At 42.0% G+C, this 25,611-nt stretch overlaps 1 protein-coding gene across 1 annotated transcript in view; it reads right to left on the reverse strand.

Moving 5' to 3' along the window:
* The window catches only part of SYN2 (synapsin II), a 146,780-nt gene extending 123,327 nt beyond the window's left edge, over positions 1 to 23,453 (reverse strand). The window contains exon 1 of the mRNA XM_065884781.1: positions 23,077 to 23,453. Coding sequence (XP_065740853.1) covers positions 23,077 to 23,453 — 377 coding nt within the window. The remainder of the gene's footprint in view (positions 1 to 23,076) is intronic.
* Between the last annotated feature and the right edge of the window lie 2,158 nt (positions 23,454 to 25,611).

The raw sequence follows: 25,611 nt of genomic DNA on the forward strand, positions 1-25,611 counted from the left end.
CAGAGATTCAAGCCATCCCCAATAGTGGCTGCCTGCAGGGAGGCAGGTCTGAGTCAGTCAGTCAGGCTGTGAAATCCTCACTCCATCTGCTCTGAGGGAGCTGTCTGCCAAGTTTGGTGCCTGGACACATGAGCTCCCACTCCAACACCTACCACTTTCTCCCCTGAGAAACAGAAACAAAATCTGTTTCAAAGCTTCATTTTCTTCTCCTCTTCCCAAAGCTTAGCTCTAGGAAATTACCTTTTAGTTTTAAGTCATGGAAGCAAAGACAGAAACATATATTCTCCTAATAACTCTAAATGGGCAAGATCACTGTAACACGACATACATTAAGCAAAGGCTGCCTGGCATTAGTTCCTTGCTGGGACTTGATTCTCTTCCTTTATTCTTCCACCTGTTTTTCTTTCATCTCCCCCTTTTGTGAAGAAATATTGGATATATTTTAAAATGTGATGTACAGAGAAGTTATAAAGCCTACTAATAAAAAGAACACTCATGGATCTACCACTCATTTTAAGAAACAGAACCTACCAATACCATTAAAGCTCTCTACCATACCCTCCTGCCTCACCTTGGCTTCCACTGGAAGTAATCACTATGCAGAATTTTGTGTTATTTCTCTCATATTCATCAGAACTAGATTAATTTGCTAATCCGAAGACCTCCTACCTCCAACTTTTTCACTCTAAAGTCTACTTTCACTGCCTTTTCTGTCTGCAGCTACACACTTGCCAGGCAATCTCTCATCAAATTCCAATCATCTTTGGAAGCTGAATCCCCATGAAATACTAATACTTGGTAATCCAGCTGTTGAACACCCAGGGAATCTGTGTTCCCCAAACACGGGCACAAATCTCCCAAATCAGCAACTGGTGTCCCAAATCGGCATAGTTTATAGTTAATCATTCCATACTTATTATTATTAACTAAGTATACAATAAGGATTCCAGGCTCCCCCAACACCAATGGCCACCTGGTTAATGTGGGCATTGCTAAAGGCCCAGAACGTCACTGTACAGCTTACATGTCATCCACACTACAACACTAACTGCTTACGGGCAGGAAAAGTGTCTTCCTTAACCCTGAGGCTTAAAGACCGTTTTCATTTAAGGGTTAAGGCCTGATCCTATCTGCTATCAAAAAAGGGTGGCCAGACAACCAAGAAAATCTTGTATTTCTTTCTATGCCCAGCCCTTCACCTTACATAAGATCTCTAGCCTATGATTATACCCACGACGGGTCCAGTTCTGTTATTACACACATAAAACTAGCTTTATAACTTATAACACACCTTCAAAAAACCTGCTGCTTTATCTGGCTATTTGGCTCTGCTTTACTTCTTTTCCTTGCAGTATCAATCCCTACTTAAGAGAAGATAAGTGCTAAACCAAAACAAATTTTTTTTTTTTGCCTCTTTGTTTTCTCATCTGCAAGACAGGGACACCACTACCTAGAAGTTTAAATAAGAGAGCATACATAAGGCCTTCAGCATGGTAGCAGCACACAGCAGCTGGTAAAATGTGAGGCACCTTCTATTTCTCTCTGTATAATGCCAGATCTACTAAAAACACTTTGCAAAAAGCTCCAGCTACAAACAGTATACTAACAAACCAAATCTAGCAATATATAAAAAGAATTATATATAGCCAATATTTTATAATAATTATAAATGGAATACAGCTTTAAAAATTGTGAATCACTCTGCTGTATATCTGAAACTTACATAATATTGTACATCAACTAGACCTCAATTTAAAAAAAAAAACACCTCGGGGGAAAAAAGGATTATATATGATGACTAAGTGAGATTTATCCCAGCAGTGCAAGGTTGGTTCAACACATAAATATCAATATAATACACAATATTAATAAAGGATAAAAACCACATGACCATAGACACAGACAAAGCATTTAACAAAACCCAATACATTTTCATCATAAAAAACTCTCAGCAACCTAGGAATCAAAAGGAAATTCCTCAACTTGATAAAAGGCATCTATGAAAAAAACCACAGTTAACATTAAACTAATGGTGAAAGACTGAAAGTTTTCCCCCAAAGACCAGGAATAAGACAAAGATGTCTGCTCTCTCCACTTTTACTTAGCATTGTACTAGAGATTCTAGCCAGGACAATTAGGTAAGAAAAAGAAATAAAAGGCTTCCAGATTGGAAAGGAAGAGGTAAAACTACTGCTATCTGTAGATGACATGATCTTGTATATAAAAAATTCCAAGGAACACACATATACACATACATTCTATTAGAGCTAATAAACGAGTTCGGCAAGGTTGCACGATACACAGTCAATATAAAATATCAGTTGTATTTCCATATACTAGTAATGATGAATTAAAAAATTAAGAAAACAACTCCATTTATAACAGCATCAAAAAGAATATAATTATTGGTAACAAATGTTTAAAAGGAAGACTACTGAAAACTACAAAACATTATTGAAAGAAATTAAAGAAGATCAAAACAAATGGAAAGACAGCAGTGTTCATGGACTGGAAGACTTAATAGATGTCAATATTCTTCAAATTAATCTGCAGATTCAATGCAATCCTTATCAAAATCCCCATTGCCTTTTCAAAAGAAATTAACAGGGAATTCCCTGGTGGTGCAGTGGTTAGAACTCAGTGCTTTCACTGCCGGGGCCCAGGTTCAATCCCTGGTCAGGGAACTAATATCCTACAAGCCACATGGCACAGCCAAAAAAAATAGAAATAAAAATAAATAAAAGAATTTGACAAACTGACCCTAAAATCCATAAGAAAATTCAATGAACCAAGAGTAGCCAAAAATCTTAGAAAAGAACAAAAAGAACAAAGTTGGAGAACTCACGCTTTCCAATTTCGAAGCTTACTACAAAGCTACAGTAATGAAGACTGTGGTAGTGGTATAAGGATAGACGGTAGATCACTGGAATCCATCTCATCAACAGAATAGAACTGAAAATCCAAATATGAATCCATAATTCTATAATGAGCTGATTTTTCAACAAGGGTGCCAAAACAATTCAATGGGGAGAGAAGAGTCTTTTCAATGAATGTGCTGGGAAATATAGATATCCACATATGTATAAGAATGAAGTGGGACTCCTACCTTATACCATAAAATTTATACTTATAAAAATTAATGCAGAATGAATCAAAGACCTAACTGTAAGAGATACAACTATAAAACTCTTAGAAGAAAATAGGTGACTTTGAATTAGGCAATGACTTCCTAGACATATACCAAAAGCACAAGCAACAACAGAAAAAATAGATAAAGGACTTTATCAAAATTTTAAAATGTTGCTTGTGCTTCAAAAATCACTATCAAAAGTAAAAAGATAACCCACTAAGTGGGAGAAAATATTTGCAAATCATATTCTGGTAAGGTACTTATAACTAGAACATATAAAGAAAACTCTTACAACTCACCAACAAAAAGACTCAAACCAACCCAATTAACCCAATTAAAAATAAGAAAGAATTTCAATAGGCATTTCTCCATATAAGATATACAAACAGTCAATAATCACATGAAAAGATGCTCAGCATCATTAACCATTAGGGAAATGCAAATAAATAACACAATGAGATACCACTTTATATACACTAAGATGGCTAGAATAATAATTTTTTAAAGTACAATAACAATGTTGTCAAGGATGTGGAAAAAAAATGGAACCATCACGGGATGTCCCTGGTAGTGCAGTGGTTAAGAATCTGCCTGCCAATGCAGGGGACACGGGTTTGAGCCCTGGCCCAGGAAGATCCCACATGCCGCGGAGCAACTAACCCGTGCGCCGCAGCTACTGAGCCTGAGCTCTAGAGCCCGCGAGCCACAACTACTGAAGCCCACACGCCTACAGCCCATGCTGCAACAAGAGAAGCCACGGCAATGAGATGCCAGCGCACTGCAATGAGACACCTGCGCACCGCAAAGAAGAGTAGCCCCCCCTCTCACCGCAACTAGAGAAAGCCTATGTGCAGCAACAAAGACCCAACACAGCCATAAATAAATAAATAAATTTATTTTTTAAAAAATGGAACCATCATACATTACTGGCGGGAATGTAGAATGGCACAGCAAAAAATAAATAAAAATAAAAAATAAAATGGCACAGCAGCTTTGGAAAACAGTTTGGCAGTCCCTCAAAGAGTTAAACATAGAGTTACTCCTATTCCACTCCTGGGTACATACATAAGAAAACTGAAAACACGTTCACATAACAACTTGTACACAAATGTTCATAGCAGTATTCATAATAGCACAGAAGTGGAAAAAACCCAAATATCCATCAACTGATGAATGGATAAATAAAATATGGTACATCCATACAATGGAATATTACAAAAAGGAATAGAGGAATAAACTTCCATTAAAAAGAACTAAGTACTACTAAGTGTTATTTATGTAGTTCTTTCTTATGTCCATGCTACAATGCGGATAAACCTTGAAAACATTATGTTAAGAGAAAGAAGCTGGACGCAAAAGAAGAAAAAGTCACATGTTATATAATTCCATTTATATCCAATGTCTAGAATAGGCAAATCCATAGAGACACAAAGTAGATAAGCAGTTGCCTGGGCCTGCGGGAAGGGGGTTTGGGGAATGACTGCTAATGGGTATAGGGTTTCTTTTTGGAGTGATGAAGACATGGAATTAGATAGTGGTGATGGTTACACAATCTCATAAGTATACTAAAACCAATGAATTTTACACTTCAGAAAGGTGAATTTTATGGCATGCAAATTATATCTCAGTGTTTAAAAAGAGCCCCAGCTACATATCATATTACTCTCTTGCTTCCTACTCTGCCTCACACCTGGATATTATCTAAACTTACCACTGGCCACAGAATAATGTGTTTCATTCCCAAAGTGAGGAAAGTACTAGAATTGCTTTAACTCTTTACACTCTACACTTTATAAGGCTACTCTTCTGATTAGCCTTTAGTGTTGATTCTCCAAAGCCTCTTTTCTGGCTCTAATGCCTAAAGGCCCCCCACCTATAATTTTTCCATCGAGCTACAAAGTTGCTATGACTGTATATGCACAACTATTCTGCTTTCAGAGTCATGAAATGGACAAAACATGAGTTTTGAATTCAGACAAAGATTCAAATCCTCACTTACCACTTTCCAGCTATATGCAACTTTGGGGAAGTTACTTAACTATCTTTTCATATGTAAAATGGTGATAACACCTCTTTTAAGGTGCAAGGAGTCAATGAGGTAATTTATGTGAAGTGCCTGCTCATAGTAACTTTTCAGTCAATGTCAGCTCACTCCTCACTATTTTGTAAAATGAATGAAGGTGACATTGGCCCCAACTGGGCAGATACTGTGCCCCAATCTGAAACCTGTCCTCAACCAGGATAGGACTCATGGGATATAGGGACATCTCAAGGGCACAAACGAAAAAAGAGGGCAAATGGGTGAGACACCCTTCACATGTTTAACTGGGAACCTAATTCCTGACCTAATGCAATTCATAGGCTCATTATTATCAGGCTCTGAGGCTCTCTAGGCAGGGAGACGAGTGTTTGACAGGAGAATGAAAAGCCACGCTGCTCCAATTACCACGAATGTAATACATTACAAATAAACATACGCTTCCAGGGACAGAATGAGAAGATCCATTATGGAGAAGAGCTGGGAAGTCGGAGCCATAAGCCTGACTCTAATTTTTCACACTGGAGGTAAAATTACAATCTTCCACTTCCACCCCTGATGATGAGTTTAAATGGAAAGGACACCACTGAGTTTATCACAGTGTGGAAAGTCACTGCCCAGCAGCAGAGCCTCCCCCACCCCTCTACCCTTTCGTTTTACACAAGTATTACACATATATATCCAGCACTCTGAGCCAATTAAGAAGAAGAAATTAATGTAGACCCAGGCCACCAAGGTTCCCTCTATCCAGAGTCACTTCTGAGTATGTGAGCATCACCACTGCCATAGCTCCTGTGCAGAAACACTGCTGTGTGGATCAGGGATCCTGAGTCTAAAGGAGCCCCAAATGAATGAAGCGGGGCTAATTCAAATGATACGTACACTTCTTCATTAGCCCTCAAATGTTCAAGTCCCTTTACAAAGAGGCCTCATCGCCTAGCTTTCCTCCTTCTTCCCCTTTCCATCATATACAATATCTATACCAAGAACACAATATTTCCAAAATAGCAATGTTTTTTCATGCCTTCCTGCCTTATTTCTCTACCTGAAATGCCTTATCTCCCCAATCTCCTAATCCACCTAGTGAAACTCTACTCTTCTGTTAAGTCCAGCTCAGATGCCTCCTCTTTGGTGAATCCTTCCCCAACCTCCTACCCTAGGCAAAATTCATTATACCCCCTCCATTCCCTCACAGTGGTCTGAGGAAAGCATGACCACAGAGGAAAGATGAAGCCTTGTATACATATTTTTTTTAAATGTAAAGGGTGAAAATTTTGCTCATTTCAGTTTTGTCACTCATAATCTTTCATAAGGTTTTCACAAAGTGATACACTGACTTAGTAGATATCACCTAGTCTAGTGTATTTCAAGCATGTACCTGTCATATAATCTTTCACTATAAAATCTCAGGAGGAAGCTCAATACATACACAACAAATAAAACCAGAGCTGCTCTGTTTATAATATACAGAGGATTCAAAGTATCTTCTGCTTGAGTCTTCCCACAGTAAACCTTAAGGACGGCCCATGTAACCACTAACCCCAGTCCAATGAATGCCCTCTTTCTACAAATTAGAAAACCCGTGGCTTCCCTGGTGGCGCAGTGGTTAAGAATCCACCTGCCAATGCAGGGGACATGGGTTCGAGCCCTGGTCCAGGAAGATCCCATGTGCCGAGGAGTAAGTAAGCCCGTGTGCCACAACTGCTAAGCCTGCGCTCTAGAGCCCACAAGCCACAACTACTGAAGCCCGCACGCCTAGAGCCCGTGCTCCGCAACAAGAGAAGCCACTGCAATGAGAAGCCCCCCCCCACAGCAACGTAGACCCAATGCAGCCAAACAAATAAAATAAATTTTAAAAATAAATAAATAATAGAGAAAAAAAAACCTTTACAAATTGACAAATTAAAAAAAGCAAAAAAAAAAAAAAAACCCGGGTCAAGAGCAGGTAGATGTGATATTCAAAAGCATACAATTTAGTGTTAGGGTCAGGACCTAGGTCTCCTGCCTTCTAGCTCTTTCTATGACATGTCATTCCTGTCTTCCTAGTCTTGAGAGGGACGAAAGCTACAGGAAGAAAGCTGGTAAGAGAGAGAAATAAGAGGCTTGGCTAGGGTTAAAAATTCCATGGGAGCTTCTTCCGTCATCCTGCCAGCTGGAGCAGAGGATGTGCCAGTATAATATCTACCTTGAGACAGTCTTAATGACCGGCTGCTGAGTGATTCAGTGGGGAAGCAGAAAGGGCGCAAGGCGGGGGAGGTGCCTGGTTGGGAGGCTGCTGTTTACAGCGTCAGCTAAGTACTAAGTCTCAGAAGGGGGCTACCTATATGATGGGACTTCAGGGTCCCCAAGAAGAGCCTCCTCTAACCACCAAAAAACCGAAAACACCGCACTGACAAACTGCAGTTTTATGTGATGTCATTGTTTGGATTCAAGCAGATTTAGATTGGATTCTAGACAGCAAATATGAGCTGCCGAACCTGTGAGTCTCAGTTTTGTGGCCTGTAAAATCAATGTGATAACACTGATCACAGTTTACAGGAGTATTATCTTCATTAAATGAGACAATGTAAGTAAAAGCACCTAGGCAGTATCTGGTATGTGGCAGGCCTTCAATAACCAGTACAGTCAGCCTGCTGTATCTGAGATTCTGCATCTACAGATTCAACCAACTGGGGGTCAAAAATATTTGGGAAAAAAATTCCAGAAATTTCCAAAAAGCAAAACTTGAATTTGCCATGCAGCAGCTATTTACCTAGCATTTATATTGTGCTAGGTATTATATGTAATCTAGAGATGATTTAAGGTATACAGAAGGATGTGCATAGGTTATATGTAAATACTTCACCATTTTACACAAGGGAGTTGAGCATCCATGGACTTTGCTGGGGGGGAGGGGGGGCTGGAACCAATCCCCTGTGGATACAGAGGGAAGAATGTAGCTCCTTTCTTCCTTTATGCTAGATATAGCCCTCTCTGTTCAAGTTTCTTATAACATAAAAGCCTTTGAAATTTAAAATACTATAATACTGAGTTATTATGGACTGAATCTTTTTGTCCCTTGCCAAAATCCATATGTTGAAGCCCTAATCCTTAATGTGATGGTATTTGGAGGTGGGGAGTTTGGGAGGTAATCAGATTTAGATAAGCTTGTAAGGATGGAGCCCCTATGATGGAATTGGTGCCCTCATAAGGAGTTGAAGAGATCAGAGCTCTCTCTCTCTCTGCCATGTGGGGATAAAGACAGACGGCATCTACAAGCGAGGGAGAGGACTTTCAACAGAACTTGATCACGCTGGCACCCTGATCTGGGAGTTTTAGCCTCCAGAACTGTTAGAAATAAATAACTGTTCATTAAGCCACCCAGCCTATGGTATTTATTATAGCAGCCCAACCTAACTAAGACACAAGTATTGGTGAGGAACTCTTAAACTCTGCTAACAGCAGTGGAAACTGGTAAACTCTGTAAAACTCTATAAAGTACTTGGTAGTATCTACTAAAGCTGAACTTGCATATGCCCTATAACCCAGCAGATTCTACTCCTGGGTAGGAAATATAAATATAAAAAAGAGCTTATATTCACCAGAAGACATGTAAAGGAACTGTTCATAGCAGTATTATTCATAGTTGTTCCCAAACTGGGAACAACTTAAGCATCCATCAACAGCAGAATGCATAAATAAATTGTGATATATTCATACAACGAAATACAAATGAGCACTGAAAAAGAATGAACTAATTCTCCATACCAGAAAACAGAAAAATCGCATAAACATGATGTCAAACAAAAGAAGCCAGACATAAAAGAGCTTGTACTGATTCTATTTATAGAAAGCTCAAAACCAGGCAAAATTAACATATATTGAAGGAAGCCAAAATAGCGGTTACCTGTTGGGGAAGGAGAAGTAATGACTGAAGGGGGATATAAGCTTAGCAGGTGCTGGATATGTTGTATATCTCGACTTGGGTCATACTTTATACTTTGTAAAAACTCATTGAACTATTAGTATTTGTGCGCTTTTATACTTCAACTTTTAAAAAGTTTACAGGGAAAACAAACCTCTGGGAGATATAACAGACTGAAGGTCATAAGGTCCCAGAGCTCCTTCAGCCTGGGACTATACTCTCTGACATCCTTGTATCCACTCCTTCTTTTCCATGGCCACGGTCCTATTAGAAGCCTCCAGTCTCTCATAGATGGAAAACGAAAACATGCCTCTACATTGGTCTCCAGCCCTGCACAAGTTCTTCCTCCTCCCCATTTTCTACAGTGTCCCCAGATAAACCTTACTAAGCACAGCATTGATCAAATCACTCCCCTGTTCCAAAACCTTCACTATTCCCCACTGACTACCTCTGAGTTTTGCATTCAAGGTTGTCCTTATTGGATCCTAATCTACTATTCCAGGATCAGCTCATGATTCCTCCATATCTTAACCCACTGCCTCAATCAAATCACTTACTGCCTCTGAACACGGCCCATGCTTTTGCCATGTTCATGTTGTTTTTACTCTTCTTTTTGCTGTGCTTCATTCTCTAGGAAAAGAACTTGGGCAGAAAGAAACTAATCATTTGGTAAAGTGATAAAAAGCTTAACAAAGTCTATTCAGTCCCTAAAGCTACCCAACCACATCCTCCATCCTTCCTCACTATTTCCTTGGCGGGAAAATAATACTTTAGAAACTTCTATTTCATCTTCAAATGATAAAGATTGACTGCAAAATATGAAGACTAAATCTAGCTCCTGGCAAAAAATAAAAGTAACTTTATCCCCCTGCTCCTTGGTTACCTATATGATGGTGATGATAACAATGATTTTTTTATCCACATAGCACTTTAGAGTTTACAAAGCACTTTTATAACCTACTTTATTTAAATAAAGTCTCACAACAACCCTGGAAAGTATGCATTCTCATCCACATTTACACATAAGGACACCAAAGCTCAGGTGACTGCTAAGATTACATTCCTGTTCTCATATTCCTGGGATTCTCTGCAATAGATGAGGTTTATTCTTAACAACTTCCTACTACTCTTCTGAGCATCTCTCTCACCCCCTCTCCACTCCTCCATCACCAGGTATTTATTTTTTATTCCACCCCTATAGAGTATTGCTCTCGTACTGTGGTTATAATCTCCGATATGTTGCCTGAGACCACCATGGCATTGATGGTATTTATAAATCCTAGAAGTATTTATAAATTCCAGGAGGTATCCTTTACAGGTATTTATAAATTCCTAGAGGCCTCCAAGATTAGAAAGTCATTGAGAACCAAAGAATGAATTTTAAATGGTGAAGATGTGAGAATGATATTTAGAGAAGGAGACTGTCCCAAGAAAGTCATATTCCTTCAACAATTTTTTGAGGCCTATCATTGGACAGGCTGCTAAATGCTGAGTCAAAGAGTAAAACATGGCCCTTGCCCTGAAGGAACTCACAGCCCAGTGCAGACCCCACAGGTGTCAGTCCTACACAGAGTACTGACTCTAGCTCAAAGAATCTGACCCTTAACGTCACAATCACAGAAGTTTTTTGTCAAATTAGAGCAAATCCCCAAGAAGACATTCTACGCAGTTATCCATTCCTCTTCATTGACAATGAATATCCCATTCAAAATCAAACTGTCAAGTTAGCAAATCAACCAGTAAAATGCCAAAAAACCAGAGCAATCATTTCACATAATATATTTATAAACAAACATTAGGGAAAACATTCAACTCATGTGTACTCGTAGAAATACATGGTAAAATAGCCAAATACTGCTTTCATACCTATCATATCAACACTGAAAAAGATAATACTGCATGCTGAAAAGTGAAGTGAATATAGTTGATGGACTGCAAACTGGAAAAACCTTTTATAGAAAGCAATACAGCAGTATCTATCAAAAGCTACATATATCATCATAATTTTTTTAAGCAACCCTCAGAAAGCCATAGCCCCAGTGTCCCAAAGGCATTCGAAGTGTCAGTGATCACTGTGTCCTGCAATTCTCATCAATTCTGGCAACTAATTGCGTTCTTCATTGAGGTTTGAGCCAAGAGATCCAACGCTAAGAGTCGTATTATCATAATCTTTGATCAAATAGTTCATTTCCTGAAAACTGAGAATGCCTATGGTATGACTACGTAATAATGTTGAAACATTGGAAGTCAACAGTTCTCTAATAGAAACATAATTGAATAAATCATGGTACAACAGTTATTAAAATATATAATAATTATTAAGACTATATGACAATATGTAAACATTATTTACAAGTAGAAAAACAAAACATGAAATTATAGCTAGACAACAATCACAACTATGTAAAAATATGTCTGCATTTGGACAAATATTGGAAGAGAACATAAAAATGTGACAGCAGCTGCTCTATTGCTATGGTGAAATTATGAGACAAACATGTTCTATTTAAAACTTCGTTTAATCATGTTGATATAATAATAAATCATACTTCATTACACTGCTTGTTTAATTGACTATCTTCCCAAATAAACCATAAGCTTTGTGAAGACAGGACAACGTCTCTTGTGTTCAGCACTATAGCACTAGTTCCCATGGAATACTTCATGAAGGAATTAATGAGATAAATGGGAAACCTCAAAATAATCCCCAAGAAGGAGAAAGGAAGTAGACCAGTAAAAACAAAGGTGGGAATTCCCTGGCAGTCCAGTGGTTAGGACTTTGCGCTTTCACTGCCGAGGGCCCAGGGTTCCATCCCTGGTCGGGGAACTAAGATCCCACATGCGTGAGGCCAAAAAACCCAAAACAAAACAAAAGGCTGATCTCTATGCCTGTTTTTAAGCTCTAACTATGGGAAAAACCAAATCAACTCATTGAAGAATCTCTGGGAAGTCTTTCTTCCCTCAAGGCCACCACCCAGACCTTTGCTCTTGAAGGGTCTGGAGAAAGGCACAGGTTCTGCTAAGTGGACACAGCAGCAGGGTGCTTCCATGATATTCAGGGAACATGAGCAGTCAGAAGGGACAGGAGCTTCACATGCTTTCTCTACCCCAAACTCACTGCCCTTTAACTCCCAGAATCTTGCAAATAACTATAGTTGGAATTAAGGGGAAGAGGGAGGGGGCTGTAGCGAGAGGGACCGGCTATGTGGAAAAAAAAAAAAAGGCAGAAAAAAATTGATCGGCAGGGAACAGTTTTTTTAGTAGGAACTTAAGAACTTAAGTCTGATGCCACCCTGAGCTCTGGCTAAGAAATAAGTTTCCAGGTACAAAAGGATAATAAGAAGCTTTAAAGGAATTGAGCTCTGGAGTGAAAATCCCCTCTCCTGACAACTTAAAATCAGTTTGAAATACACCAGAGGCACCAGAAGGACTCTAAGTCGTCAGAGTATTATAAGCATTAACAAAAAACACATAGGGAAAGGAGACAATCTTTAAGTTATTTTTCAACCAACCTACGCAGCACCTGTCACAGACCATACAGGCACTTTCCAGCTTAAGCAATTTCTTATCTGTTCTTGGTGCTTTGAGGCAAAAGGATCATAATTGATTAACGCAGAGCTCAGAAAGTTTAGCTGCACAGAGAAAAGGGGCACTGAGTAGGGAGAAAAGGGTACAGAGAAAGAAGAATCTAGATTTTACATACAGCTCTACCTATTTCATGTAGCAACTCTAAGCAAACCACACTCTCTCTGAGCCTTGGTTTCCTAATCAAAACAGGCAACTATACCAACTTACCTCACAAGGTTAAGGTGACAATTAAATTAGATGATACATGCAAGTCGAAGTATATAATAAATTATAAAGTTTTACTTAAACATGTGACCTAATTACAGAATCACACATGCTACAGTTTCCTTCCAGGATGAAAGTTCAGTTCAGTGCATTTTTCAACCTGATCTGAGTGTATAAGTAAGTCATCTGGTGGCTACAGGAAAACCAATCTCGTCCCTCTTTGCCAAGTTTTTTCTTTTAAAGAGTAGACTTTTCATGTGGGTGCGGGGCAATAAAGAATGATTCTCTTTTTCCCCCAATCTTAATGCTAAAACTGTACTATTCATTACTTAGGGTCAGAGAAGATTTTCTATTTTCCAGCTTCTTCTATGAAAATGCAAAAACCTGTGAAAAGGGATTGCCAACAGCCATTAACAACTCACACTGAGCAAAGATTAACTCAGCCTGCTGAAAATAAAAAGCTAGGAAATAAGGATGCCAACAACAATCTGGCCAATTCCCAGGAACCTCTGGATTTCAAGAAGGTTCCAACCACCAACCACTAAAATTTCCCCCCAATTCCCATATTGCAGCATCTAAAAATCTCTCAGACTATTTCTTACACTGAAAAATAAGACCTCATGTCCCAATTTTGTTTTAGAAAATATGTTCACCTCTGGAATGGGTCCCAGGTCACAGGAGTCCATGGACACAGAGTGAAAGGCATCAGTGGGGGGAGAAGACACAGAAAAGTGAAAAAACAAAATTCACCATTTCCACAGTTCTGACTAGAATCAGCAGCCCTGATAGTAGGGAAAAACCTATTTTCTCCCCCAAATTTCTACTCCTAATTAACTAGAAAAACTGCCCACGATAATACTTAAGAGGAAATTAAGTGGGGAGTTCTTCCTCATATCTCCTCTCAGTCCCACCTGTTGCTACAGTTTCAGTCCATACATATTTAAATCTGTTGTGTATGTTACAGTTTGCAATCTGACCTCACAACAATCCTATGAAGAAAGCAGAGCAGCTTTTATTACTCCAACTTTAAGGATGAGGAAACTGAGATTCAGGGAAGAATAGAAGCTTGCTATGGCTGAATTAAACCCAGACCTTCTGACTCCAAATCTCCTGTGCTGTCCAAAACACCACGATGTTTCTTTAGGTCTTCTGGTTCCAGTTTTGCCAGAGAAGATAAATACCAGTCCCATCCTTCCTGTGACCACCTTCCATGGCTCTATTCACTAGCTTTTTTTTTTTTTTTTTTTGCGATACGCGGGCCTCTCACTGTTGTGGCCTCTCCCGTTGCGGAGCACAGGCTCTGGATGCTCAGGCTCAGCGGCCATGGCTCACGGGCCCAGCCGCTCCGCTGCATGTGGGATCCTCCCGGACCGGGGCACGAACCCGTGTCCCCTGCATCGGCAGGCGGACTCTCAACCACTGCGCCACCAGGGAAGCCCCTATTCACTAGCTTTTTGTGTCAAATCTAGCAGTTTCTGCAAGAGAATCCCAAGGTAGCACTAAAAGGAAATCATTAAACTAAATACCCATGGAAAACAAAGTTTAATAAATGGCTGGAAGAACTAACATTATTGTCCACTTAATACAAGCTTCCAACTAAATTAGCTCACCATCTAGCTCTATGGCACCTGCAACTCAGTCTAGGAAGCCCACAGCAAAATACAGAAGATCCAAAGGCAGAGACCTGGGTGGGAGTCCTAACTCTTGTCACTTCCTGAGTATGTGACCTTGGGTAACCTCCCCATCTTAATTCCTTCATATGTAAATGAAAATAACATTAATTACTGCCCCACAAATACTGTCTTATGGAGGATTAAATGAGACAATGGATGTGACAGTGCTCAAAGTATAAAGTTTCTACAAATAAGCCATCTCAAAAACATCTTCCCCCAAGACTGTTTCAAAACATTAGTAATCATTGTTTTCTAAACTATGTGCAACAAACTACTCCAAAACCAAAATGAAGGAATATTCATTTAGGCTTGCCCTATTTTTCAAAATTACTTTTAGTGTCACAGAAACCTGTCTACAAATGACTTTACTTGACTTGAAGGCTCCTATAAAGACTCATATGGTAAGCTGTTGCCTCAAAGTTGCTATGAAAATCTGCTTGTCATGGTGGAACTTTTATTGAACATTTCCCAGGTCCCAGTCACATTAGGCATTTTGAGAGTTTATGTCAATTGATTCTCACAAGAATGAGAAATACTTTAACTCCTCTTTATATAGGAAGAAACAAGTTCACAAAAAACAAGAAACTGCTCGAGGTAAAACAGGTGTCCGTGTCACTGAGGAAAAGAAACACCAAGGTGTTAAGTGGCAAGGAGAAATTTGGAACACTGTTACCTAGTGATTACAGAGCGTAGTGGATAAGAGCGTGGTCTCAGAGCTGCACTACCTGGATTCAAATCCTGAATTCGCTATGCGTTTCTTCATTTGCAAAATTTGGTTAATAACAGTAATCTATTTCATAACTTAGTAAATCAGTTAATACATCTACTTAGAACACCTACCTAGCACATTGTATACTCGACACATTAGATATTATTGCCATCATTTCTCCCACCCCGCTTATCCAAACCTCTCTCCCTCTTTTCCCTGCCCTGAAACCTGTGTGCTGACTAGCCTAAAGCTCCCTTGCACACATTTTACTCACTGGTGTTTATGATTTTGCTCTTTCTCTTCCTTTTAACTGAAATGCCTCTCTCCTTCCTCACCAATCTAAATCTCACTCAGCCTTGAAAGCCTAGCTCAGACCTAGCCCCTTCCGTGAAATATTTTCTGACTTCACCAGCCCACAGTGATTTCTTCCTTCTCTGAACAAGTCTTTATATCGTCAAACGATCTAACCTTTAGAAATTACTTGACTTCTAAAGTGGTTTCTAAAGGACTCTGAAGATAAATGATTTAGCTCAAATCCCTAATTTTTGAAAGAGAAAAAGAGGCTTAAAGTGTTAAACTGCCTATGGTGACACAAAGTTACACGGCAGAGTAGAGGCTTGACCCAGATATTTTAAATGTTTGCGATGCTCTTTCCACTAGATAATGCTAATTTTGTCTTCCTTGAGATTCCCTACAAGTTCTCAAAAGTGAAAGCATGTATTATATAATTGTCTGATTCCAAGTATTTCACTTACTTTGTAGCCTTCATGGAAACTAACACACTGGAGTTATTAGCTCTTTGCTAACTGATTAGCAGATCAATCTTTCACTGCTACCCTTTTGTCCCGCAGTTAAAATGTTAGTAAACCTATGTTTACTCCTATACTCTCTAGAACTTAAATTCTCATCATCGGCTATTCCTCAGGGGGTGACAGGGACTGCAGAGGGAATTATATCCATATGTGTCCCTGAGTCACATCACAGGGTCCAACAAGAACAACAAAAAACTCATTCTATATCACTGAAACCTGGAAGTGTAAAAGAAAACAGACTTCAGCTGTGCTATTTTAATATTAGGGCCCTCTAAGGATTCAAGTCCACAAGAGAGAAAGGGGACTTCAATTTCCCCCCCCACAAAGCCCAAGCCTCTTTTTGTAGGATTAAATCGGGCTAAAGATACCGCATAAAGTTGTTAGACCCCTTGAGAGGAGAAATAGATGAGAGGTATATATCCTGGAAAGGGATTAAAGCTGTGCTTGGGAGGAATGGAATGGAAGAATGGTCCTAGACAGAAAGAAAAAAGAAAGAACAGACTCTAAAATCTGAGAAAGGCTCCAGTAAACAAAGACATCTTAGCGCCTAGGCTGAGAGAGGGGAAGAAGCAGAGAGCACAATAGCTGTTCTCCAGAAAGGAAGGAAGAGCAAGCGTGGGTGTTCATGCACATCAGAAAAGGGCAAGCTGGAGAGCTTAATAGCTATTTAATATTTGGAAAGCGACTACTTTTATGAGTCTGTTTGTTCATCATTATGAAGATAAAATGAGACATTGGGTATGAATATGTTGTGCAAACTGTACAACACAGTGCCCACGGCAGGGATCAGGAAATAAATGCTGTTAGCCAACACTTCAGCATGTATACAAAAGTTCTTAGAGCTATCAGGGAGACAGGAATTCAACCACAAGTCCACAATTCCCACTACTGAGTAGGAAACATACACAGTGGGCATTACAGGATTAGGCCCTTTTTTTCAGGATACCACATGGTAGCAACGCTGTAAGAAAGGGGTACTGAATGGAGAGTACTCGAAGATGAGCTTTTCATCCAAGGACATGTTTAGCCATGTACTGACCTATGCCTCCCCTTCCAAAGACTTACAAGCATTACCACATAGAATAAATCATAGAGCTAAAGCTTTTGAAAGAAAATGGCACAAAAACTGTAACATGGAAATAATGTAGTGCTGTAAAGGATCTGAGAGAATGTTTCAATCCTCTCATTTGACAGAGTTTAGAAAATCAAACTCCAAAGAGGCAAAATGTTTTATCAAAGAATACACAGTGGCACATTTTTAATGGTACAAACATTTCTAACCACACCATCTTCATTCCTCTCTGCTCCCACAGCATCCTATGCATGCTAATTACCATAGTGTACTAAAATCCTATTTAAACGTCTGTCGTTTCCCCTACTCGACTGGAAGATCCCAGGGGACAAGGCCTATGCCCAACTTAACCTTATATCCCCAGCACCTGGCTTGTGTTTAGATGCTCCACTGCACTGAACATATCCCAGTTAAAACTGTTTTGTAAATTTGAGGGAAAGTAGGCAATTCTGGAAAACTTGCTAATTAGGCCTCCATTACATTTTGCTTAGCAAGATATTGAAAAGGCTAATGTTACCACAGACCTCAACTTGGGCAGAGAAAGACAGTAAACAATCTTAGGCAGACAGGGATACTAAGGTAAAAATGGGTCCCTGAAAGCAAGGTCATCATAGTAGCGCAGTCCTACTAACTTTATTATATTGTTGGAGTTTGATGACTAAGTCTCTAATTAAGAGCCTCCTTCAACCATTTTACAATGACCTTTGCTGAAACAACAATAACACAAATAAGACAGTGAAACTGCTAGTGGAGATATAGTGCAATATGCTCATGTGGTTCTTCTTTAAGCACTTACAACTCCACAGTGACTCTTTAAAAGCAGCAGACACGGGCTTCCCTGGTGGCGCAGTGGTTGAGAGTCCGCCTGCTGATGCAGGGGACACAGGTTCGTGCCCCGGTCCGGGAAGATCCCACATGCCGTGGAGCGGCTGGGCCCGTGAGCCATGGCCGCTGAACCTGTGCGTCCAGAGCCTGTGCTCCGCAAGGGGAGAGGCCACAACAGTGGGAGGCCCGCGTACAGCAAAAAAAAAAAAGCAGACAAAAACAGAATTTTCAAGGAGAAAAAAGGTTAAATTTAAAGAATCTACTCATAGAGTAACTTAAGAGTCAGAAGATGCAAATTCTGGTTTCCATTCTCTCTCTAACTTCTTATTTGACCTCGGGCAAATTGTTCCATTTCTCTGGGCTTAGAAGAAAGACTGAAGTTCTAGATCCTAGTTCTGAGTAAATTTGAACAAGCCACTTTGCTTCTTCAGAAAAAGATTTCCCCCATTTATGGGACTTCCCTGCTGGCACAGTCGTTAAGAATCCACCTGCCAATGTAGGGGACATGGGTTCGAGCCCTGGTCCTGGAAGATCCCACATGCCGCGGAGCAACTAAGCCCCTGCACCACAACTACTGAGCCTGTGTGCCACAACTACTGAAGCCCGCACACCTACAGCCTGTGCTCCACAACATGAGAAACCACCGCAATGAGAAGTCCGTGCACCAAAACGAAGAGTAGCCCCCGCTCACCGCAACTAGAGAAAGCCCGCGCGCAGCAACAAACACCCAACGCAGCCCAAAAAATAAATAAATTTATTTTTTAAATTTCCCCCATTTATAAAGTAACCCGGATTATCTTCCAGCTCTAATAACCTAGAATTCTAAGCTATAAGCTAATGTTGCTATGAACAATGAAATTCAATGTAATCAGTATGTTTGTGTTAGAAACAGGACATGTAGATCAAATATTTGGCAGAGAGAAGCCTCAAACCACTGGAGCTTTCCCCCCAAGTTTCAATTCAAATATTTTTCTAGAACTACACACAAGCACTGGTCCAGACTTCTGCGCTTCCCCTATTCTTAATGAAATGCCCAAAGACTGACCAGAAAAGAATGGGAACCGGCGCTTCCCAGATAATGCATCAATCGAGTCTCTTGGTTGTCTCCCTCTTTTCTACCAGTGCACTTTCCTTATACCATCCACTGTCTGGACTGAGCCAACCTATCTCTTTTGATTTAAATTCTTCAAGGCTCAGTTCAAATCTCACTATTTCCATGAAGCATTCCCTTCCCATTCCAGCCCACATCCATCACTCCCTCTTTTAAACGTCTACAGTACAATACATTGCTGTGGTAGGGATTAAATGATATTTCTAAAGAACTCGGTATCACATGTGACATATAGCAGTTGCTCAAAAAGTGATAGTACTTGGTGGTGTTGCCACATCTTTAGCACTAATCACATACCCTTTAGTTCAGTGCGTCTTAAATTTAATGTGCACGTGAATCACCTGGAGATCTTATTCAAATGCAAAGTGTGACTCAGTAGGCGGCAGGTGGGACCCGATAATCTGCAGTTCAAAAAGCTCCCGGTTGATGCCTATTCTGCTGATCCAAGGACCATAGTTCAAATACAAGAGGAAGTTTTTAGTAAACTTTTTTTAAAATGTATTTATCTTGTCTATCCAGCCAGATGGAAAGATCTTAGAAGAGAGATACTATGTCTCATTTTTCTTAGCATATATACTCTATACAGAGGTGTGCAATAAACATCTGTGGACTTGTCAAATCTGCAATCTCTAGATACTCTAGATAATCTCCAGAATGCCTGTTATACTGATTTTCAAATTCAAACATTGAGACATTCGAGGTTGAAAAAGCTCACTTGGTCACTGGAATTGGAATCACTGGAACAGAGGCAGGGGAGAATCTGAGAGAAAACTTACCTCATAACCAGTGAGAAGGTAAAACACAGAAAAAACAACATATACAAATGGACGCTTGTTCCTTGTTTAAGCACAAACATCATTAAAATGCAATATTAACTGCACTTCTAATTTAGGTACGAACCTTGAAAGAAGACATGCATTTTCAGGCATATATATATATATATATATATATATATATATACACTAGTAATAATTAACTAAAAAGGTATATAATGAGCTTGATATCACGTTTTAGTGGAACAGAAATATTTTTCAGTGATCCGTTAATGTGCAATTAACCTAAAGATCTCAGGCAACCAATGAAAACACATTTCAAGCAAAAGAAAGAGAGAAACACCCTCCGATTTTCCCATCAACCTGGTCAGTGATAAGATCCCCAGATTCCATTGCCCACAATTACACTACAGAAATTCAAAACAATCTGCTGTGTATCAAGGCTGCTCTAAGACGCTGCCTATTTTAAGTCCTCCTCTAAATCTCCAATTATTTAAATACTTGTTAAACCCTCCGTATTTTAGCATTCCGTAATTCAAATGGGACCAATATTCTTAAATTTTACTCGGAGGCTATACTCTGACTTCCTATGCAAGCACCAGGAAAATAATATCAGGCATGTATGACACCTGCTCACAGAATACTATCTAGGTAGCTAAAACTGTGAGACAAATCTATTAAAATCAGCCTTTAGAGCAAAAAGCACCCTTTTAAGTCACTGAGCTTGTCATAAACAGGCATCTGCGCCTTAACTCATAGAGACCTTTCAATAAAGCCACTCACCAATACTTAACTGCGATGTTTTTAACAAATACAGACACCTTAAAGGAAGACAGACTCTGCAAAATTCTGAGAACTGCCATTAAGCACAGAAACACAGAAGCACAGAACTGCTGTCAAGCACTAGACTCAAACTGGGTTTATGAGTTTTAATAAATCAATGCTATTACTTTAGAGAACATCAGAAAACAGTTGGGAGTCAGCCTACAGTAAAGTGGCTTCTATTTCTTCGATCCGAAGTCTAGTCTCCTGGGCAAGGCAAGTTCTGTGGTTCGTGCCAGGCAGGCAGTCTTCCTAGAGAATAATACTATCCAAGGAGAGTTTCAAACCCCAAGCCACAGACGCAGTTATAAACGCATACCCATACAAATGAGTGTCTCCCTACCTGCAGGTATCTAACTAGTAATTACACCCAAAACAAATGCCTTCAACAGGAAAGGAGATCAGGACCAGGTATAGGAGGGTCAAGATTCTTGCATAAAAAAATGAAGCACCAATTTCATTCTCATTTCTCCCCTCCTTTTCCTGGTCTTTCTTCAAGACTCATCCTTTGTGAAGCTTTCTCCAATAACTCTGACCCTTACTCTCAATAACTCTAATCACTCCATTTATTGAAAGCCTGAAACACCAGTCTCAACTTATTATTCTAGATTCCTTTTTGTTAACTGTTTCATGTTTTCATTTTGTCTCCCAAATTTGAGTGAGTTCTCTGTAAGGCCCATACACTGCCTAGCCCCTAGAGGGGGCCAATTATTAATATTGCTAATAATATAATAATAATAATGAGGCAATATAACATAATGGAGTGGCAAAAGTGGAGTCAAGTAGGCCTAAGTTCAAATTCTGGTTCTACCATTTGACTGTGAACACATTACTTTCTCTAAGCCTCAGTCTGGTGGTGAAAATTCAATAAGATATATATTAGTGCACCTAGTACAGGGTTCGGCATATAACAGATGCTCAATAAAGCTTAGCTACCTTCCCTTCCCACTTAATAGCACTTGTTGATTTGAACTGAGAGTAATTCTCCTAGGGGACTGCCAATGGCGCCATCATATACTCTCTTAGCTTCCCCATTACACTCTTGCGTGTGCCTGTGTCATTTCCTTACAAAGGTCCCTTCAGGTTTTCTACTCTGCTGTCCTAAGAAAAAGCCAACTACACAAGTCAGCAGGAGGGCATCTCCACATCTACATTTCACTTTTATCACAGCCACGCCAGCACTCTCTCCGTCTGGGTCTCCCAGTGAGAAAATGATAGAGAAAACCAGGGAAGCAGCCAGAAGAGGAAATGGAGATAAAAAGCTCTGTGGTCCCTCTGTGCCTCCCTCTTGGGAGGAAAGACTTAGGTCTAGTCTCCAACCCCAACTCTTGTGAAGAAAGGAGAAAAAAAAAAAAACAAAAAAAAACCCTTGCCATGTTCCAGAAGAAAAAGCAACCCCTTTTCCTCACCTCTTCACTTCTTCAAGCCCTTCACCAGTCAATTCCACTATCACCTCCCACCCTAACCATCCCCGGGTCAACTTCCTCCTCCATAAAACACAGCCTCTTTTAACTAATTCGTCTTAAATAGACCTCATTCATGCTTTTATCGACTAGAGGTCACAAATTCCCTCAGCCTTCCAAGTTGGAATATCCCTTAAAAAAAAAAAAGAATTTTTTAAGTTTCCCATCTTCTGCATTAAGGCACATCTCTTTTTATTTGTGTCCCTTTAATGATCCAGAATATTTAATGATCCAGAATACCTCGGTCATCATCCTTCCAGCTGGAAAAAGCACCATCACTTCCACCCCAAAACACATACCCACCCCCCCCCAAAATTTTTTTAATCCACAAATTGGAGATTTTGGAAAATACAAGAATATTTGGGGCTGCAGAAAATACAAGAATTGTATTATTCTTAAACGAGTTCACCATGCTGCACGGGAACAAGTCCATGTACACCTGGCTCCCACCAGCCTTACTCGGACCAGGTGAAAAAATACCCCCTCGCCCTCTCGCTTCCCAGCCCCCGAATACCCATTTCCATTCCTGATTCGCCCCGGGGCCCATAAAGCAGAACCTTTCTTGTTGGCCTTAATGTCCCTCGGGAGCTCTGGGACCCTTTTCACGTCAGCTTTGATGTATCGAGGCAGAAAAGTCTGTTCCCTCCACCCCTCCCTCAGAAAAAAAAAAAAAAAAGACTATTTCTTAAGACTCTTCCCTGTTGGATAAAGTAGCTCCAGCATTTATGTGTTGGGGGGATTTGAGTCAACTGAGGGACTATTTCACCGCAGGCTTCACCTTTCCAGGCTGACCAGTGCCTCCCCCCGCCCTCGACACACAGACGCTCGCTGGACCCCCGTCTCCTCGCGGCGGGACCCCAGACCCTCCTTTTCGTTGCTCTGACACCTCCCTGTGAGCCGGAGCATCCTCGGAGCGGCCCCGAGCCCCGGGCGGCGCCGGCCGGGCACCTACCAGTCGGTGTGCGGCTCGTCGACGACCAGCAGCACCTTGGCCTTCCTGGCGGCGGCGGGCGCGGGCGCGGGCGCGTCCACCAGCCCGGCCGAGGCTGCCGTTTGCTTCACCGCCTGGGAGAGCGAGCTGAAGAAGCTGCTGCCCACCGACGGCGCCGGGGCCGGCTGCGGCGCGGGCTGCGGCGCGGGCGCCGGCCTCCGCTCGGGGCCCGGGGAGGCGACCGGGGGCGCAGACGAGGCCGAGGCCGCGCCCGGGCCGGGGGGCGGCGGCGGCGGCGGCTGCTGGGGCTCCGGCCGCTGCAGGTCAGTCATGTAGCCATTGGGCAGGTTGGCGATGAAGCTGCTGTCGGACAGCCGGCGCCGCAGGAAGTTCATCATCTGGCTTGAAGGGCTGAGGGCGCGCGGGGCGGCGGAGCCGGGAGGCGCGGAGGGCGAGACAGAAGCGGCGGCGGGGGCTGAGGCGGCTGAGGCGGCTGAGGCGGCTGAGGCGGCAGAGGCTAGGTCCGCGGCGCGCAAGCCAAGCACACAGCCGCGGCCAACTGGGCCGGGCGGGCGGGGAGGTGCGAGGCTCAGCGCCAGGGAGAGGGCGGAGCCGGGGGCGGGGGCACAGGTTGCCCCGCCCCGCGCCGCAGAGCCGGCACCGCCCCAGACTCGCCCCCTGTGCAGCCGGCTGTGAGCAGCGGGCCTTTGGGGGCTGGGGACACGCGGTCTGGGGAGGACCAGGCCTCCTGCGACCTGAGCGTGGCTCTCTGGGGAGGGCGTGGAAGCTAGTCCTGCTCCCCAAGAATAGGGACAAGAGAGCCCAGAGCCCCTACCACCTTTTTGACTGGGGGAGAAAAGAACCGTGTCCGGGAAACTGTCCCCACTCCCTTTGAAGGAAAGAAAGGTGTCAACGTCCCCACCCTGAAGTGTGAACGAAGCCATTCCCCTCGCGCGCGCGAAGATGCGCGCGCACACACACACACACACACACCCTATGGTGAGATGAAAAAGAACTATCCCTTCCTCAATGCTGGGAGAGAAAGACATCGCCCCCTACCCTAAGGTGACAAGACAAGACCTAGTGGGGAAGCGAAGGGTCATCTCCTCTACTTTGGGGAGAAAGGAGGTGGGACACAGACCCTCTCCACCTGTCTTGGAAGGATGTGTGGGATGCGCTTTCAGCACCTGAACCTTAGGGATGGCTCACCTCCGAGCACCTACTCCTCTCCACCATCTCTTGCACAAGAGAGAGGAAACATGTGTAAGTCTGGAGATCCCCCCATGCAGGACCCCTGAGTGGGATATCTAAGGCTCCGCCACCCCTTCTGCGTCCTTGCTTACAGGCATTGGTGCATCCTATGTAGTATCAAGAAGGTCACCTCTTCAAGATCTTTCTGTTTGTTTTTTCCAGTTCATTCATTGGCCAGATCTGACTCGACCTCCATGAAGGCTTTCTGATTACCACCTTCCCGTGGGCACTCCCTGAATCTTGTATGCCCCCTGAACCTTTGTTTTCACCTCTCAGGAGATATACTTCTAATCCCTATGTTGAATTGGAGCAGGACTCAGCAGATATACTTTACATTCAGACCACTCTGCGTGATACGTGACCTTGGGCAAATCAGCCCTCTGAGCCTCTTTTCCTGAGCTAGTAAAAGGAGATAACACTTTTCAAAGTTGTTACACAGAGTAAGTGAGAGCATGTATGTAAAGCACCTGGCAAACAGTAGGCATTCTAGTAGTGGTGGCAAGATTCTTATACTTTTTTTTTTTTTTTTTTGCGGTACACGGGCCTTTCACTGTTGTGGCCTCTCCCATTGTGGAGCACAGGCTCCAGACGCGCAGGCCCAGCGGCCATGGCCCAGCCACTCCGTGGCATGTGGGATCTTCCCGGACCGGGGCACGAACACGTGTCTCCTGCATCGGCAGGCAGACTCTCAACCACTGCGCCACCAGGGAAGCCCAAGATTCTTATTCTTATTGGAACTAGTTCTCAGTAAGTATTTATTGGGCTGAATGGAATCAATGAGCAGCTTGTCACTAATGTTGGCAGGCAGTTCTTGCTTCCTACATCCCAGCTGGCAGTCAGCTTGGGAGCTGGAGATGCACAATCCAGCCCTGAGCCAGAGACCCAGTGATGTCCAAGAGGTCTTTGGTCAACTATAGTTATACAGTGGTCCTCCCATCTCCCATGTGCCAGGCATGGTTAGAGCTGGATAGACTGACATGAATGGAAAGTGTCCCCTGTGTGCTAGTTCACCATCTATGTGGGCTAGAGGGGGAGAGTAGGGAGGACAGACAAAGAAACAATCACCACAATAAGATGGGCGAGGTGTTTTAGGAGCACCAGAGAGCGAGGGATTCATTCTGCCTGTGAGGCTTAGGGATACCTTCTCAGAAGATGTGATATTTGAGATGGGTCTTGAGGCATCTGAAACGGTTTATAATCAGAGAAGAGGGAAAGCAGTCAGACAGAGAAGGCCTGCAGGAATGTTCCTTGATGACTCTTCCAGGAAGCTTCCCCTCAATCCTCCAGGGTGGGCTGTTTCAATGC

The sequence above is a fragment of the Phocoena phocoena genome, chromosome 10 (genome assembly GCF_963924675.1).
Source record: "Phocoena phocoena chromosome 10, mPhoPho1.1, whole genome shotgun sequence".
Classification (NCBI taxonomy): domain Eukaryota; kingdom Metazoa; phylum Chordata; class Mammalia; order Artiodactyla; family Phocoenidae; genus Phocoena; species Phocoena phocoena.